We start from the raw sequence: 16237 nt of genomic DNA, 5'->3' as shown, positions 1-16237 counted from the left end.
CCCTGCGGTAAGGGCCCTTCCGGCACTTGCATATTGACTACGTTGACATGCAAGAAAGATGTGCCTCTTACAGGTAGATGATAATCATTATCTGTCCATTCTCACGTTGGTTCGAGGCTGGACCCTGTGCAACTCACCCAACATGGCTCACCATTTGACTATGGAGAGACGGGCATGGATCCAGACGTCCGACGTTCGCAAAGACAACAGCAGCACATTGGAACAACAAAGCGTCACCTGATGGTAAGTATATAGGAGTTAACTTGGACATTCTGTACTGCTATCAGATGGTATAGAAGGCTCACCAACGAACACGATGATGGGCAAGAGACTATTAGGAGGAAATGGGGGGAAAAGAAGAATTGATGTAAATGCAATGGGGATTGGAATATTGTGTGTTTTTGCTTTCCTGTCTTCTTCTTTCCTTCTGGTAATTTATGCCTAGGGGTAGTATGAGTACACCTGCTCATGGTGAAGGGGAGACACACGCTAAAAGGAGTGTATCGAAAATTGAAGAAGTATATCATAAAATTGGGGAAGGAGGAGATCAAGCTTCCAAAAATACCTGGTATAGGGAAATGAAAAGGGTGGGGTGAGGGAGCACTAATGGTAGCTGCTATGTGTGCTCTCATCCCACACCTGGCCGGGACACCAACACAATTCTTGCCACAAGAAGTGACAGTAAGAGAAGAGGGATGTCTGATGCATTTGTCTCTGCACAAAACAAGGGGGCTATTCCATGGGCATGAAGTAGATGTAAAATGGATTGATGCAGGGGAAGAAGTTAACGAGGATAACTTCATGCAACTAGAAAGCATGGCCCTGGGAGAACCCACCAAACATATGACATTAGAATATAACACAGAAGGGGCCCAGAAAGAAAAACAGTTGCCAGCTACCCAAAAGAGAATATTATGCAAAAACATGTCAAGGCATGATATACCATGGTGCCACACCCGGCCCCTCGTGCAATAAGAGGTTTGGTGTATCACAACAAAAAGCAGGAAGGCGGGATGGTCCAATGTCATGCAGAGGAATTGGTGGGATTTGAAGAAAGGGTGGTGAAGAGAGTAAATACAGAGTGTGTGGGGATATGGAACAACAACATACATGCCTTAACGTGGCTAGCCGAAAAACACCACCGCGTTAACAAAAAAACACTCGCACAGTATCATTTATGTTTCAGAGCAAACAGAATAGTGGCACTGGGGATGAACACTGGCTGTAAGAGGGCGATGAGCATTGCAGCATTGGAGAGAGGGACCGCTGCAGTGATGAACATCTGGTGGGCCTGTGGAGCAAGAGCATATGCCCAGCTGTGACCTGATTGGGGTGGAGTGTGTGCACTGATGACCCTCCACAGCCCAGCATTAGTGGTGCCTCAAGCAGATTTGGCAACATTTGGTAACCTGCTGGCACACAAAAGGAAGAACGAAGAAACTGGGCCTTGCAAGACACCAGAGGAACAACCCAAAATAACAAGGAAGAAAAGGGCCATCAAATACTTCTCAGCAGAATCCTCCCAAAGTTTGAATGCTACCCCACCACAGTTTAGACTCTTTAGCAAGCTGTCTGTGTTCTTCACCTCCCTCCTGCTGCCCGGGGTGCAAACAGCCACTAATGCAAACTGGATTACCCACTATGAGCTGCTTCAATTGGAGAATGCAACCAAAAAGGGACTAAATGCTGTCTGAGAGGAGCGTTGAGCTTTGCGTTTAATGGCCGTCCAGTACCACTTCATTCTTGATTTTATGATGGCAATGGAAGGGGGCGTGTGCCACAAAACTGGCAACACATGTTGCACCACTATACTTGCAAACAATGCAGCAAACAGAACACTCACAGAGGCTGTTGAGGCGATACGAACAATTCACCAAAAAATGGCAAAGGAGACACGAGGAATTACATCAAATACTTGGTTGGAGGACCTATTTGCATGGTTATTGGACTGGTTGGCGGCGATGTTCAAAATAACTGTCCCTGTCATCGTCATGATGCTTATCACCATCTGCATCAGCCGGTGGGTCATCGGCTGGTGCAAGTGCCAGCAAAGGAAGACTGGGTATATAATGATGGCAACTAATTTTGAGTCCAATAATGTGTTAGGTGAGGGACCCCCTGGTGCAAATGGGAGTGAGGATGAACTGGAGATATTTTTTCTAAATCCTGTAAGGGTGCTGTAAAAACTATGAAGCCCTGTGGAGTGAGTGCCCACCCAATGGAGAGAAGATTTTAATGTTTGGGAAATATGTGGAAGAGTATGAAGAGGTATGAGCAGGGTAACACGTGTATGGGTGCGCAAGGAAAAAGGTAAGGAAATGAGTGTAAAAGAGTTATCGAAAGATCGATCAAAGGGAGTAATCTATTGAAGGTGCTGAACCAGTACCATATAGGGGGCTGGACCTGTAACCTGCGGGAGTAAGCAATGGGGGATAGGGAACCCTAAAAGGCGGGTGGGGAAAACACAGGACAACCAAAATATAGTCATAGCATGGGAAGAGGCCACATGGGGTATTGCAGGAGTGGGGATGCATTACATATATTTACAGCCAAAGGACCCACATATAATTAGCACACGATAGAGATGACCTTTCCTAAACAGAACAGATTCTACTGGGAAAACCCCATGCCTGGGAAATCCCACTGCTAGCAAATGATCAACCTTCCGCCAGCCTGGGAGGCGGGGGACAAAGCTCACACTACGCATCACAGGCAGACTGAGCCAGCTGCAACCTCACTAGGTGATGTCAACACATGGCAGCAAGTCAATTCAGCGGGCACTCAGGGATGGAGGGGTGGTGGACCTGAGGCAGCGATTCGTTCATATGGCTACGAATGCCTATCGGCAGGTGGTTATCTCAAAGGAAGCTGAGCGGAGTAGCCTTCCTGGAGGAACCAATCAAGCAGTACGTTTTGTGTCCCTGGGAGATGGCCAGCCTTTAGAGTATCCACTACAAGCTCTGCAAAGGTCAATATTCGGAAGGTACTGTGTGACTGTCTCCCTTCCCACCAGAAGCAGGTGTCTTGTGTCTTTTCCGCAATGGTGCTGATCAATGGCAGAGTAATAAAGCCCCAGCGGTCAGCACAAATGTTATATTACTAATTACAAATTGTTCCTGGGCCGGGTGAGAACCATTGTGGTGCCACACGTGAGGGATGTGTTGGAATGATCTTGACCTCTTTGCTCCAATCATGTTTCATTAACATACGCACAGCACTAAGTATATGACATAACCCAGCCAACGGCTGTTCTGGGAACATTGGAAAATATGTACATTCTAACCGTAACAGTTTCAAATGCTTAGAGTATTGTACTCATCCTATAAAACTAATGTTAGCTGTGTGCCCAGTTGTTAGCTCTCCTCAACCAGTTGCAGTCCACTGTTCTGTTTGATTTGGGCTTACCCGGCTGTAATAAACAGCGTTACATCTTGCCTGGTGTGTGCTCTTATTTTGACCATGACCTGACCTTAGCTTGAGAGCAAGGGGTAAATGGGAGTTGAGGCATTTGCTTTCATAAACAAACTAAGGAGCTTACCAGGGTGTTTCATAATGTTCGTCCCCAATCTACTAATAGTAAACAGGGGAAGCAGCTAAGGATGTCCTGTTGCACCCGTTATCAATGAATGCTAATTAGGGTTTCTAGAACCCAAAGAAAACTGTCAGTGCAGAGTTGCATGTTCTGTTTTCCTTTTCTATAAAACTATGCATTGATGAACATATGTTTTGCTGGTTGATTTTGGAATATATTTAATTAGGCCTCATTACAAGGTAGCTTACCGGCACCGTTGTTACCGGACCAGCAAACTGCGATCGTGTGCCTTTCCACCCGCCAGGTCTGTCTTGGCGGGCGGAGCAGCACCCGCTTCTAGACCTTGACGGTAGCACCGGCACCGTTACCGTCCTCCCCATTCCCATGGAGTCCCATCGGACTCGATGGGAATGGGGAATATTTTTTTTTCTGGTGCCTAGTCAGAGGGACCGCCGGGGCTGTAATTCCCTGGTGATTCCACATTGCCAGGCGCCGGAAAAGAAATGACTCCAGCGGCAGCCGTGCCGTTTTTTCAGGCACGGCTACTGCCGGACTCATAATGAGCCCCACTGTCTATTTTGAACATGTTTTGTTTTCTTACCTTTAACTAATGTGAATAGAAATACAGTACTAAGCCTTGCTGGTGGTTAGCCTCGCCTGGGGTAAAGTGTAAAAAGGGGAGGTGGCAGTGAATAATTTTTACAGTGGGCAGGAAACACCTTTTCCGATGGAGTGTCCTAGACAAAACCAATGTGTGTCTGCCTCTGTGAAGGTATTATGGAAGACCTCTCTGTGCTGGACAGACCAGGGGAGAAGAGGAGATTCAACAGGATCTATAGGGAAACCTGGAGCGTAGTAGAGAATGGATCTCCAACTACCAATCATATAACTACGGGTAAATGGGAACACTTGTTGAACGGCAAAGATCCACATCCATGCCCATGGGTTAGCTAAACACTCTAGGCATCAAGTTGCGTCAAAGGTGGAGAGACCAGCATTGAAACTTGAAGTACCGCAGAGAAACCATCAGGAACTGCATTAAGGAGACCAATTGGGAACATCAGTTAAGTGTCCTTCAAAGATCCAGTCATTATATTTCAGGGTGGAATTAATCTGTGTGAGAGAGATCCTCTTGTACTTGATCAAGAAAGGTCTGGCTGAATGGTTTGGGATAGTACACAGGTCTGACTGCATCTTCTTTGGTACTGTAAAACGCTTGGTGAAGAAACCCATCCCACAGTGTATGGAGAGATCTAGCTCAATAGCTTTCAACTCCAAGAGGTGTTTCACCTCAACCACACCCTTAGTGAGATGAGCAACAGCCCAGCACCAGTGAAAGTTCAACTCAACAAAGTATAAGCCCTCCATACCTTGGAAATCCTAGGCAGTAAGCATGCCATGAGCCAAGAGGGTTCTGGAGAAAATCCCAACAACCAGAAGACCTAATCAACCATAGAACTCTATGTTCAGCAAGGAGGATTTTGAACGACGACGCCATTTGCAGACGCAGTCGTTCGCTTGACACCTCAGCTCTCTTCAAGGCGCAGCATGTCGACAATTCGGTTTATTTGTTGGCCGTTGTTGGGGCTGGCACTCGCCCATCTATGCCTGTCGACTGACTTCTTCATTCCAAAATTACTGACGCGAAATTCATAAGGAATTATGCTGAGGTGCAGAATATACTGCGCAACGCCATTAGACCACAGATTGCTTGGACTGAAAATTACAAAGTTGGTCACGCTCTTCATTCTTGTCCAATGCTGAGTGTGTACCCTAGGACTTTCTCAGAATGCAACTATGCACCGGATGCAATTCAAGATGAAAGGGCTTTTAAATTAGGGTCACCATGCAATGGCTGCCCAGAAGATGAATGTGTGGACAGTATATGCCGTGTTAATTGGAGTCCTGCTTGGGATTCCTTGTCAGAAGTGGGTCTTCATGCAGCTAACTGGGGTGCCTCAGATGGTTCAACTTCAACTTTTTTGGCGACCAAATGCTGCTTTACTTCCTTGTTTGTAATAGTATCATTTTTCTTCTTTAAGTGGGTCTGTGTCTAACAGCCTGTAATTTCTGCAAATCATTTCTATATATTTAATTACCTAGACTCTAAAAGACTTGTTTCCATCTTGCATGATGATTTTCTTGAAAAGAATGGTTTTGTTAGAATTTTGTACTTGAACAGTTTGCAAAACTGTTAATAAATGTACATTTTATGAATAAAGTTGTCACTTATGTTCAGCAAGGAGGCCACTCATCCCCACAGCCAAAATAAATGACTACACTACTACACAACCACCACCATGGACGCGTCCAACACGAGCAGAGAACCCCCAAGCTATGAAATACTGCATGAACTGTCTGCCAGACCCTGCAATTCCACAATCTACAGACAAATGCAATGACATCAATTTCTTCACAGCCAAGATAGACAGATAAAGCAATACTCTGACAGCTTCATACACTCCACAGATGTATTTCCCACACCAGCCTGCAACATTATCAAGATGGACCAAGTTCCGAACAATTACTGCTGAAGACCTGACCATGCTGATCAACCCCTTTGCAACCCTCAAATAGACCACCTACAAACACTACATCCTGCCCTCCTCCATTGATAAATTCTTCACAAGTGAAGCACTCACACCATTTCTCAATGTCATCAACATATTCCTAACACAAATGACCTTCCCAGATGTACTGAAAATGGGACAGATCCTCCACCTGCTAAAGAAGCCTACACTTGACCTGGATGACCTTGCTATCAATCGCCGCATCAGACATATACATTTCCATTAGAAATTTATTAGAAACACTGTTTTCATCCAGTTGCACAAAAAGATCATTCATAACAATTTACTGACAACCAATCTTGTTTCCGATCACAATGCAGCACAGAGACTGCTAGCATCCACAATATTGAAAATGGTCTGCATATCATATCAAAACACCACTCTACCTTGCTGTGAGACTCATCTCCAAAGGCCAGTCCACCACCAGAAACCACAACATCACCAGACTGTAAACAAAGAACTGCAAATGAGAAGAAACAAAAAACAAGAAACAGGCCTTCTCCTGCTACACACCAACTCTCTGGAGCAAGTTACCAATGCATATAGGAATGGCTCCTCCATACTACACTTTATGAATGACCTGAAGAACCTACAGTTCAAAGCAGACTTATCCCCCCCTATATCCTCTAGCTAGCCTAGCTCCTCTGTTATCACAACACCTTACTTGTAACCCCCTTAGTGCACTCCCTATGTATAGCACTTTGTTTCTTCAAATGTAGGTTCATACTAAAGCTCATAAATACATACATACATACAAACATACATACAAGTCTGTGCGGAAAGAGTCACTGAACATGTTTGTGGAAGAGGAGAATGAAAAAAAAGGTGTGGGGAAAAGAGGTAGTCAATATCCCATGTCCACGACTGAGTGAACCCAGGCGTCATTTGAGATAGACTGCAAGGCAGCCAAACAAACAACAATCCGTCCTCCAGCATTAACAGATAATCTGGAGTGTTAAAGTCATAACTTTGACCAATTGTTTTTGGTCTCGGAGGGGTACAGAAAACCCTGGGGCTGTTCAGTGGTGTTTTCACTTAACAACGGGTAATCAGTCTTGGAAATGATGTTTTATATCATTAAAGCCACAAAAATCACCTGAAAGCCTAGTGAGCTGCTGGGAAGATGAGGCAGGAAAGGGCTTATGTGCTGCTTTGCTAGGGAAATGAATACTTCTCTGTTTAAGAAGAGGTCTTTTCTTGGTGGTTCTTCATTGGTAGAAGAGCCAAAGAGCTTGATGCTGCTTAATGACAAGTCCAGAATTATATACGGGGCATTGGTGGTTGATTTCTATGCCCTTGCCCAGTCTTGCCTTCTTATATCCACCCGAGATGTGACATTGATGCGATGGACGGAAGATTACATGATGCCACAAGCCACCTTACCTAGCTTCTGAGAGGCCTGCATGGAACAGGACCTGCTTATCTTATAGGAGATCATACTCTAGAACCTTAGTTCCTTGCACATCCTCTGGTTGCAGGTTGCTAACAAGGCATCAGTGATAGCTTGTCGTCTGGTACCAATATTCTCCAGCCGCTTGCTGTCCTTTTCTAGTGCTGTCAAGGCAAAAGAAGTGAAAAATGACAAGGAGGAGTCCTTGCCTTCCAGTATGGCAGCTGTAACCACAGAGGGCTGAGCCTGAAGTTGGGAAGCCAGGCAGATCCTTTCTGAACAGACAATTTCTCATGTCTACATTTTATTTACAGGGAGAACCAATAAAGTGTTTCCTTAATTTTGATGGCCTCCTTCAAAACCTCTCTTGGATGATGGATATATGAGTGTGTTAGACCTGCTAGCCCTTAGTTGAGTTAGTACCACCTGATTGGGGACTGGGAAAGTGATTTCATACTCATTTACATGTGCTTGTGGAAAAACCAGGTGGAAAAAGGGACTACCTCCTCCCGACTATATGAACTGTCTTTGGAAGTGTGGATTATGGGGGTCTCTCTGATCATAGTAAGTCAGAGGCCCACTCAGGATGGTGGGAAGTGAAGGAGGGGGCACACAGGCAGCAGCATCACAAAGGAGGAGTAGGCACCACAAGAGAAGGAGCTGCCAGGAGCACTGAAACCACCCCAGGAGGAAGGACAGGAGGAAGCTGGGGAGCCCAGATTGTTTCCAAACCTCGGGGCTGAGACCCACTCTGCAGTTGTGACTAGAATGGTAATCACTGGAGACGGAACATTGAGAGCCAAAGTGCCACTGACCTCATCGATCAAATATGACCTCATGATCAGAGCCATGAAAATACTCTAAAAGGAATGGATCTACACCAGAGGACAAAGAAAGGAGTTCTGCTGGATTCCACAGCAGATTAAGGGAGTTCACCTGAAACTATCTAGCAGCATTTCCAGTGGTCGGTATAGAGCAAGGGAAGCTGTGAAGGCAGAAAGGTGGAAGCATGTTTGGGAGATGGCAAGAGTTACCAATCTACTTGCGGTGCAAAGAGGTCCTCGAGCAGTTTGGGCACTCATTCCAAAATATCCAACCCAGACTCTGTTCTTGATTTAGAGTTACTTGCCGAAACCTGATGGAGTAAGGGGCTAGGTACCTGGAGGAACTTGCTTTGTAAACGACATGCAGAGTAGTGGGGCACCTAGTATGATTGGGGTCAAATGGGTCATCAGAACTGGAACCTTCACCGATGTCTGAGGGCCAGTCACCTCTCCCAATCCTTCAGAAGTCTCTAACTTGTGCAGTCTTATTAGTGTGATTCACAGAGGTGTGTTTCCTAGCCTGGAACCCTTAAACAAAGGCACAATAGCCAACTGTGTCTCAAGCATGTGCCATGGGAAAGACACAAAGCCCTCAGAGGAAAGGTCTTTGGAGTTTTCTCTATAACATACCATATTTGTAAGCGCTGTGTGACAAGGTTCCAGGTGTCAGGCATGGGAGTGGATAGTAGAGACTCTAGGCACAATGGGAGGCCACCTGCCATGTCATGCTAATCTTGAAGACAGAACAATGGTTAACGACAGAGACTCCCTTTCCAGCTTTCTCAACCAGGTGTATATAAATGCTACACTGCGTCCTGAGGCCCTTTGGCATGTGGAGCATTACAAAAGTGTAAATAAATAAATGACACAACATGCCAGGTCGTTTTCAAGTGGTTTATTCAAGATGTCCTGAGTGGGATATAATTTCAGTGTCTCCACCAACACTCTACATAATCATTTCTCCGTGGTTAAAAGACTTTAGGTGCAAACAAAAATACCTGGGAAAGTTCCCAGTTCGAACGAAAGTCTGTAGGATACAACGCAGTAATCTGGATCCAACCAAAAGTCTGTCGGTTAAGAGAAATGTCTCTGGGGGTCGCAAAGAAAAACCTCTCAGACTCCAGGAAATGTTTCTGGGGCAAAAACAAATCTCTCTAGGGGTCCAGCAAATGTCTCCAGGGCTTTTTCTCTCAAGCACAATTCACTGTCTCTCAAATAAAGGTTTGAGGGGTTTACACTCCTCAGTTTAGGGATCCTGTCACTGGATTTCCTACCTTCTCTATCACTCACATTTTACTCTTCCTTCTTGGTTTTTCATTCAGCTCCTCAGCTTCTAATTCCGATTGGCTCTGGGAGATCCTTCTAGACCGTAGGGATTTGCATAATGATTTTATGCACGCCGCCTCAATCATACATAAGTGCCCCTACTGGATCCGGTTCAGGTTCAGGTTGTCCTCCTACCCCAGAGGTAGCCACCTCTGGGAGTCATGGTTTCCAGAGTCTGAGCTTTCCATGCTCAGCGGAAAAAGAGGTAATTCTTGAGGACTATGGGACAGAAGGGTTGTCCATGAATGGGGACCACAAACTGAAGAGCAGTTATGAAGTTACTGCTTCCAATCTTAAAATCTCATCAGGAAAAGCTGTCAGCGAACAGTGAACAACAGAGGGAAACTTTGGTGTGACTAGTCGGCAGCATACAGAGGTGGGGGACCCATCGAGGGAACAGGTGACCACCATAGTAGTGGCACTTGATCCTAAGATGGTGGAGGACTCATACACGTACTTTGTCCAGGGAGCCTCAGACATTAGAACAATTAGGGAAATCCAATCAGAAGCATCCATGCTAACTGGGAAACCGGCAAACCCATCCTTGAGGCCCTAGGAAGAAATATCACTAACGAGTTACAAATGGGGTCAGGACCAACACCACTTTGGAGAGTTGGAAAGGCGCTCCACATAGTAAATGCACGCAGAGACAAAAGTGAGGATGTAGGAGGAAAAAAGAGAAACCAGAGAGAAGTTTGAGTAGAAGGCTAAGAGTGGAAGTGGAGGAGGAGAAGATCACTATCAGGGAGAGATTTGAGAGCGGAATATCAATATTGGAGAGGAGGTGAAGGGAAAGGGAGAGAACAACTCATCAGGCATGAGGAGAGAAGTGGAGTATCAGACGCAAACATTGAAATAGGCAGTTCAGTCTTGGATCCTGCAGGGGAAGGACAACGTCCTACAGCTGCCTTAAGCTGTAGCCTATTAAGAGCCTACTGGGGAGCGAGATACCCAGACCCTGGGAAAGATAAACCCCTTGATAAATTGCCTTATTGAATCTGAGACTCTGTTGGTCTGTGGTGAAACCACACTGCCCACAGCTGTCGAGAGAGAAAAGTAACTGTAGCCTGCAAATCAACCCATGGAAGGGTCAGAAGAAGCCTGGCAACTGCTACATCCTATGGCATGGAGCATTTCTAGCAGGGGATATCCAAAGATCACCCCATGAAGCGTACCTCATAACAGGTTTTCTAAAACGGTGGCCACAGGGTTACAATATATACCCCTGTCACTGTTAGTTACTATTGAAGCAACCCAGGGTGATGCAGCACTGAACCCAGTATTTGCTACGCTAGGGAGACCTCGACTTAGGGGCATAGAGCCTGCCTAGATTAGGATACACTCAGACCCAGAACTTGTTTTGTATTCCTCCCATTCCCTTGGAGTGTAATATTTAGCCACCATGCACCTTTTGCATGCTAGATTCCTCCCCACAATTCCCCCAGGCTTTTGCCTACAGGAGGTGATTTGAAAGAATGAAGCAAGGATAAACCCTGACTCTCCGTGCCTCTAGGCAACTGTTGTTCTTCGTCACACTGTGGAAGCTGGTAACAGACTTCTTGACCGAGGCCTCCACATTCACCACCATAGCTGCGCTAGTGGGCCACATCTGAACCATGAAGTACCCTTCTGGGGCCAATGCTGCTAGGCAAAGTCTCGCCATTGTGGGGTGCTGAGGAGAAAATAGGAGCAGCTCTTCCCTTCTTGGCCTTCGTATCCTTATCTGTACAAATTCATCCAGACGGGGACAATGAAAGATGTTTTACTGGCATTGTAACTGCTCGCCCCAAAACACAGGAAGAAAGTGCGTCGTATAGCAATCAAATATTTTACTTCTTGTCGAGGCCTAACTACTCTATGCAGAGAGTCTGTGGCTGGAATTTGCACTTGCCAATCCTGCAAGAAGGGAACATTTTATATGCATAGGCTGATAAGCAAAGACACCAACAGCTCCAGAAGGCAAGGAGCATAAACAAAAACAATACAATGGGGAAAAATGTCCCTGTGTAGGCATCCAAACTTGTCGGTGAGGATGAAAAGACTAAAAGGCCAAGACAGATACCATGGCATGGTAGGCCTGCATGCACCGTGTCCAACACACGCATGCAAGATATTTTAAAGTGTTCAAGGTATTAGCTTTCCAAAAGGCTCTTATACTGTCCTTGTAGGATGGAAGTCCTTTAAGTATGGTGGGCATGGGACCAAACATAAGAGAAATGTGTAGCTGAAGAAGGAGCCATCATTCAGATATGAACAGGAAGTATTACATAAAGTGTGCTGTGGCAAACATGCTTCACACATGAACCTCGAGGGTTAGAATAAATGTTCTTTGACTACATGGATTATGCATGACAGACACACATACACAAATACACAAAACACACACTAGACTTTAAAGAAGGTAATACTCAAGCACTAGGTGTATGAATAATGAGCATAACTAATGAGCTTTTCCTGCAACATAACTAATGAGTATGCTTATTAAAGAAAGTAGTAGTTTTAATCCTCTTTTGATTTTCACGAAAAAGCAAAAAAACAGATTGTGTGATATTGATTAACTGGATGGTCTTAACATTCCGCTTATTAGATAACTATCTACTTAAATGGTTAGGTTGTACTCACGCTGTCTTGCTGATATGGATCCAAAGGGCCATCATCTTCGGGTCCCCTGCCCTATTGCACAGCATGGGATAAAATGGGAGACTCATGAGACAATGGTCATACTATCTCAATACTCTGAGGATACGATGCGCATAAGTATAGCTTCCTGTCCAAGCCTGACCTATATGTACTGAAATGTACTGACTAATGTAGTTATCTATTGTGGGTTTATATACGCACACACATACACAAAGAAAGGAAGAAACCTAGTAGGAAATGGTTACATTTGCCATTTAGGCAATACTAGTTTACAGAAAAAGAGAAAGGTTACCTAGTTGCTTGTTATAGTGCAGCTGGCTACAGATAGGACCCTCCAATATATAAACCCCGCTTTAGGTATAGCAAAAACAATCCAACAGGCAATATAAATGAGAGAACACTTTTTGATATATATTGCAATAAAGAGCATTTATCTTCCATGTGCTTTTAATCCATGTGCAAGCCCCCTCACCCCCTATAAAACAGTTGGCAAAACGAAACAAGTGATAGCCTAGTAAAGGTAAAATATATATTTTTTAATCTGAACTACTTGTAGTGGGTTGGATGAGCAAAGGGGGCTTGCAGCTGAAACCAGGAGAGGGGATGGGGTGGTTGTCTGGAGGAGGGGAAGGCTGTCACTGTGAAGGATCAAATAAACTAGTAGGGATATAAAGGTGGAGGAAGTTATCTTGTTGTCAGTTCATTGTAAGTGGGGTGTAAGTGTTCTGCCCCTTATAGGGTCTAGGTTTCATATACTTTCCCCTATTGCTGATAATAATGGCATATGAGTTCCGTGAGGCTTAAACTAAAAGATTCCCATACACACCTCCTCAGTGTTCATTGTCTCAATCCATATGACCCAGCGCTCTGGGAAGATGTTAAGGTGGTAGCTGTGCTATGGGACAACAGACTAGTTGGTAAGAGTTCACAGAGGAAGCCTTCAGCTGGGTGGAATGGGCTTCTCTAATGGCAGAAACTCGAGAAGCCCTGAGAGAGCAGCTGAGAGTGAACTGAGGTGACATTTCTCCTCAATCCTGGCATGAGGAGCATCAGGAGCACTGCCTACTCTCTGGTGCCGGCATAACCTGTGGAAGTTCCTCGTCTGGCAGTCGAAATCAAGAGTGCAGAGGGCTCCTTCAACATTTATGGGCCTGTCAAGGGAGTGTTGGAATCTACATACCAAATTCTACCTGGTGTGTGGTCCAGCAGGATTGGCTGATCTATCATGGTGTCTGGGAGATTCAAGTCCCCATGTCGCCAAGATACCCAGCCGCTACGTAGTGAGTGTTCCAGAAGTGAACTGGAACTTGTGGCTCAGAACAGGAACTAAATGGGCTCTCTGAGCAGTGGTACCGCTGCAGTCTCAGTCCATGGACAGGCTCAGAAGTGGCCAAATAATGACTGTCAGAGAAATTATTTGTTGGGACGGTGAGGCGAAAGGTTTGATGGTGAATGGAACAAGGTTCTTCATTGCAAATGATAACTACATCCATCATTGCTGGGCTGGCAGAGGAGGTGACCTTCATACTTGTTGGACAGACAGAAAGTGGGGGTCATTTTCTGTGGGGCAATGCATTAAATGGAGGCATACAAGGGAGGACTGATGCTTTTACGCCTAAATGGTACACCCTGCCCCAGTTTGCAATCTTCCAAGGCATAGGGTGGGCACAAAGGGAAGTTTGCCGCTTCACTTTGCTTTCCTCTTCCATCTTGTAAGTGCACCAGGTTTTCTGCCTGTATGAGATTTTCTTTCATGCAGGAATAAAACCAATATATTGCGTATGGAATCGGCCTTGCATTTACACCTCCTACATAGCAGGTGGATTCCATAGGAATACAATAGTAAACGAAGCATGCAAGGAGTAATTTGCAGGTAGCATTTTTTTTTTTTTTTTTAAATGGAGCATGAAAGTGAAGACTACTTTTGATTTTGCCTACTTTTTCTCTTCACAATTGCACTCGTACTTGCACATGATGACAATTGCATGCAGGGCACCAAACAGCAAGTGTTAACATTGGCAATCCCCTGCATGCAATATGCATTTCATTCAAAATGACAACCATGTGACAAATCAACTTCCGGAGCACCAGTGGTCCAGGGATGAATATCTGTTTCTAAACAATCAATGAACCCCACACCTCTAGTACACCAGATAGGATCCAAACAGATTGAAGTAAATTTTAAACCTCTTTGTCCAATTTTGTTATCGTGGACTGAATGGCAGGCTTATCTCTACTAAGTCGTGGATCGTTGGTTAGTTGCAACACAGCGAAAATACAATTATTACCCAATGATAAAAGGGACTGTCCAGTCAAGGTTGTATAAAAATATCTACTTTATTATTACTACAACAGACAGTTCTAGCACACTACAATTACAACCCTGATTGTAAAGGAACACAGACAACAGACAGTTTAATAAAGGAAAGGGATGTACTCTGCATACTGATAGAAGGGTAGTTGGTAAAGCAATCAGTCTTACTGTTCAAGATTATTTAGTTTCAGAACCAAAGGGGAAAAGGGTCGTAACTGTCTCTACAGGCCTTCGGAAAAGGACCAGCGGGCAAAACCACAATGTACCTGGTGTTGAAGAAGTTCCTGGTGCTCGACAGCATCAAGGAGGTTACAGGGTGCTTTGCAGTCCATGAGACAAAGTTAGTGGCGGGAGACAGCTGCGGGTACCAGGCGGCAGGCAGTTTGGCAAGCGTGGCTGGATGGACGTCTGCAGGCTGTCCGGCTTGGCGGCTCGGGCCAAGAATCATTGTCTCTGTGCTGGTTGATGGATCTGGAATGCTGGTTGAGGCATCTCGGACAGCTCTGGTGACTGTAGCATGACAACAGTCAGCGGTGCACCCAGATGCGGTTCGAGGACTCGACTGTCTCTAACTTTTCGTTAAAAATATGGACGCTAGATGAGGCTTGTGTGTCACTCCTACCTTCTTCGCAGGTCTCATGTACTTTCAAGGCAGATGGCCCAAAGCTCAGGAGAGTGATTGCAGGCAATGGCCTGGTCCTTTGTCCAGAGGCACCCTGGCAATTCCCACCTAGGAAGCTTGCTGCCAGAACCTAGCAAGGCATGCTGTGTGATGGCTGGGTACCGGTTCTGGAGCTGCTGGATGGGTCCTCTGAGTCTGGTATCTCCCCCTGTTGCCTGCAAGATGTTTAGGGGAGGGATCTTACTTCTCTCTTGGTGGTCCTGGCCTTCCTTCACTGGCGAAAGTAGGTACAGGTAGGCTGTACATTCAGCTTGGGTCCAAATGAGTCCTTCTTCTTACTCCTTGCAAACTCTTCAAATGATATGATCAGTGAGGGACTCAGCCCTCTTTTAAAGCCAAATGGGGCACAGATTGGTGTAAGCCAAGCCTAACGTAAGTGAGCCAATTCTGGGTCTCCACCTACAATTTTCAGTAATGCTTCAGGTCATAACCAGGGCGCTTGGCAACAGACAGGGGATGGATGACAACATATACTTCTATGTCCCACCCATCTTCCTGTCTGCTGTACATCAAAGTGTCTCCCTAATTAACTGAGCTCTAGGCGGCACTTGATCACAACATGGGCCTCCTTTGAAGCCAGACTTTTGTCTCCTACAATTCACATACCTCCCTGCTCTGAAAGGAGTGGTTCCAGACAGGACATTCACTGCCCTTTCATACCATGGAGGGGTGTTAGTACCAAGTTGACACATTGCATTACAAGGAGGTGTTGGCATCTGGTCTCCATTGTCATTTCCTGCACCCAGGCCTTCCCTGAGGCTGCTAATTAACATTCTTCAGTATTTGTTGCCACAAGCAAGGTTGGACAATGGAGATGGACATGGGGCATTTAAATTCTAATCAGGCTGCCCACGGCCAAAAGCTTCTGATGTACCCACAGCTGTCAGATGTCAGCTACACATGACAGGGGAGGGCGGCGCTGCTAATCTGTGTCTTCCCAGAGTAGATGACTATTTTTC

The 16237-nt window shown here is 45.5% G+C and overlaps 1 protein-coding gene across 4 annotated transcripts in view; it reads right to left on the bottom strand.

Annotated features, from left to right (window-relative positions):
* The window catches only part of TEX55 (testis expressed 55), a 543889-nt gene that overhangs the window by 255025 nt on the left and 272627 nt on the right, over positions 1 to 16237 (bottom strand). For all 4 annotated transcript variants that reach the window (XM_069635919.1, XM_069635920.1, XM_069635922.1 and 1 more), the window contains one exon: positions 12265 to 12315. In XM_069635919.1, coding sequence (XP_069492020.1) covers positions 12265 to 12315 — 51 coding nt within the window. The remainder of the gene's footprint in view (positions 1 to 12264; positions 12316 to 16237) is intronic.

The sequence above is a fragment of the Ambystoma mexicanum genome, chromosome 7p (genome assembly GCF_040938575.1).
Source record: "Ambystoma mexicanum isolate Mex_15411 chromosome 7p, UKY_AmexF1_1, whole genome shotgun sequence".
Taxonomy (NCBI): domain Eukaryota; kingdom Metazoa; phylum Chordata; class Amphibia; order Caudata; family Ambystomatidae; genus Ambystoma; species Ambystoma mexicanum.
This window is presented reverse-complemented; position numbering and strand designations above follow the sequence as displayed.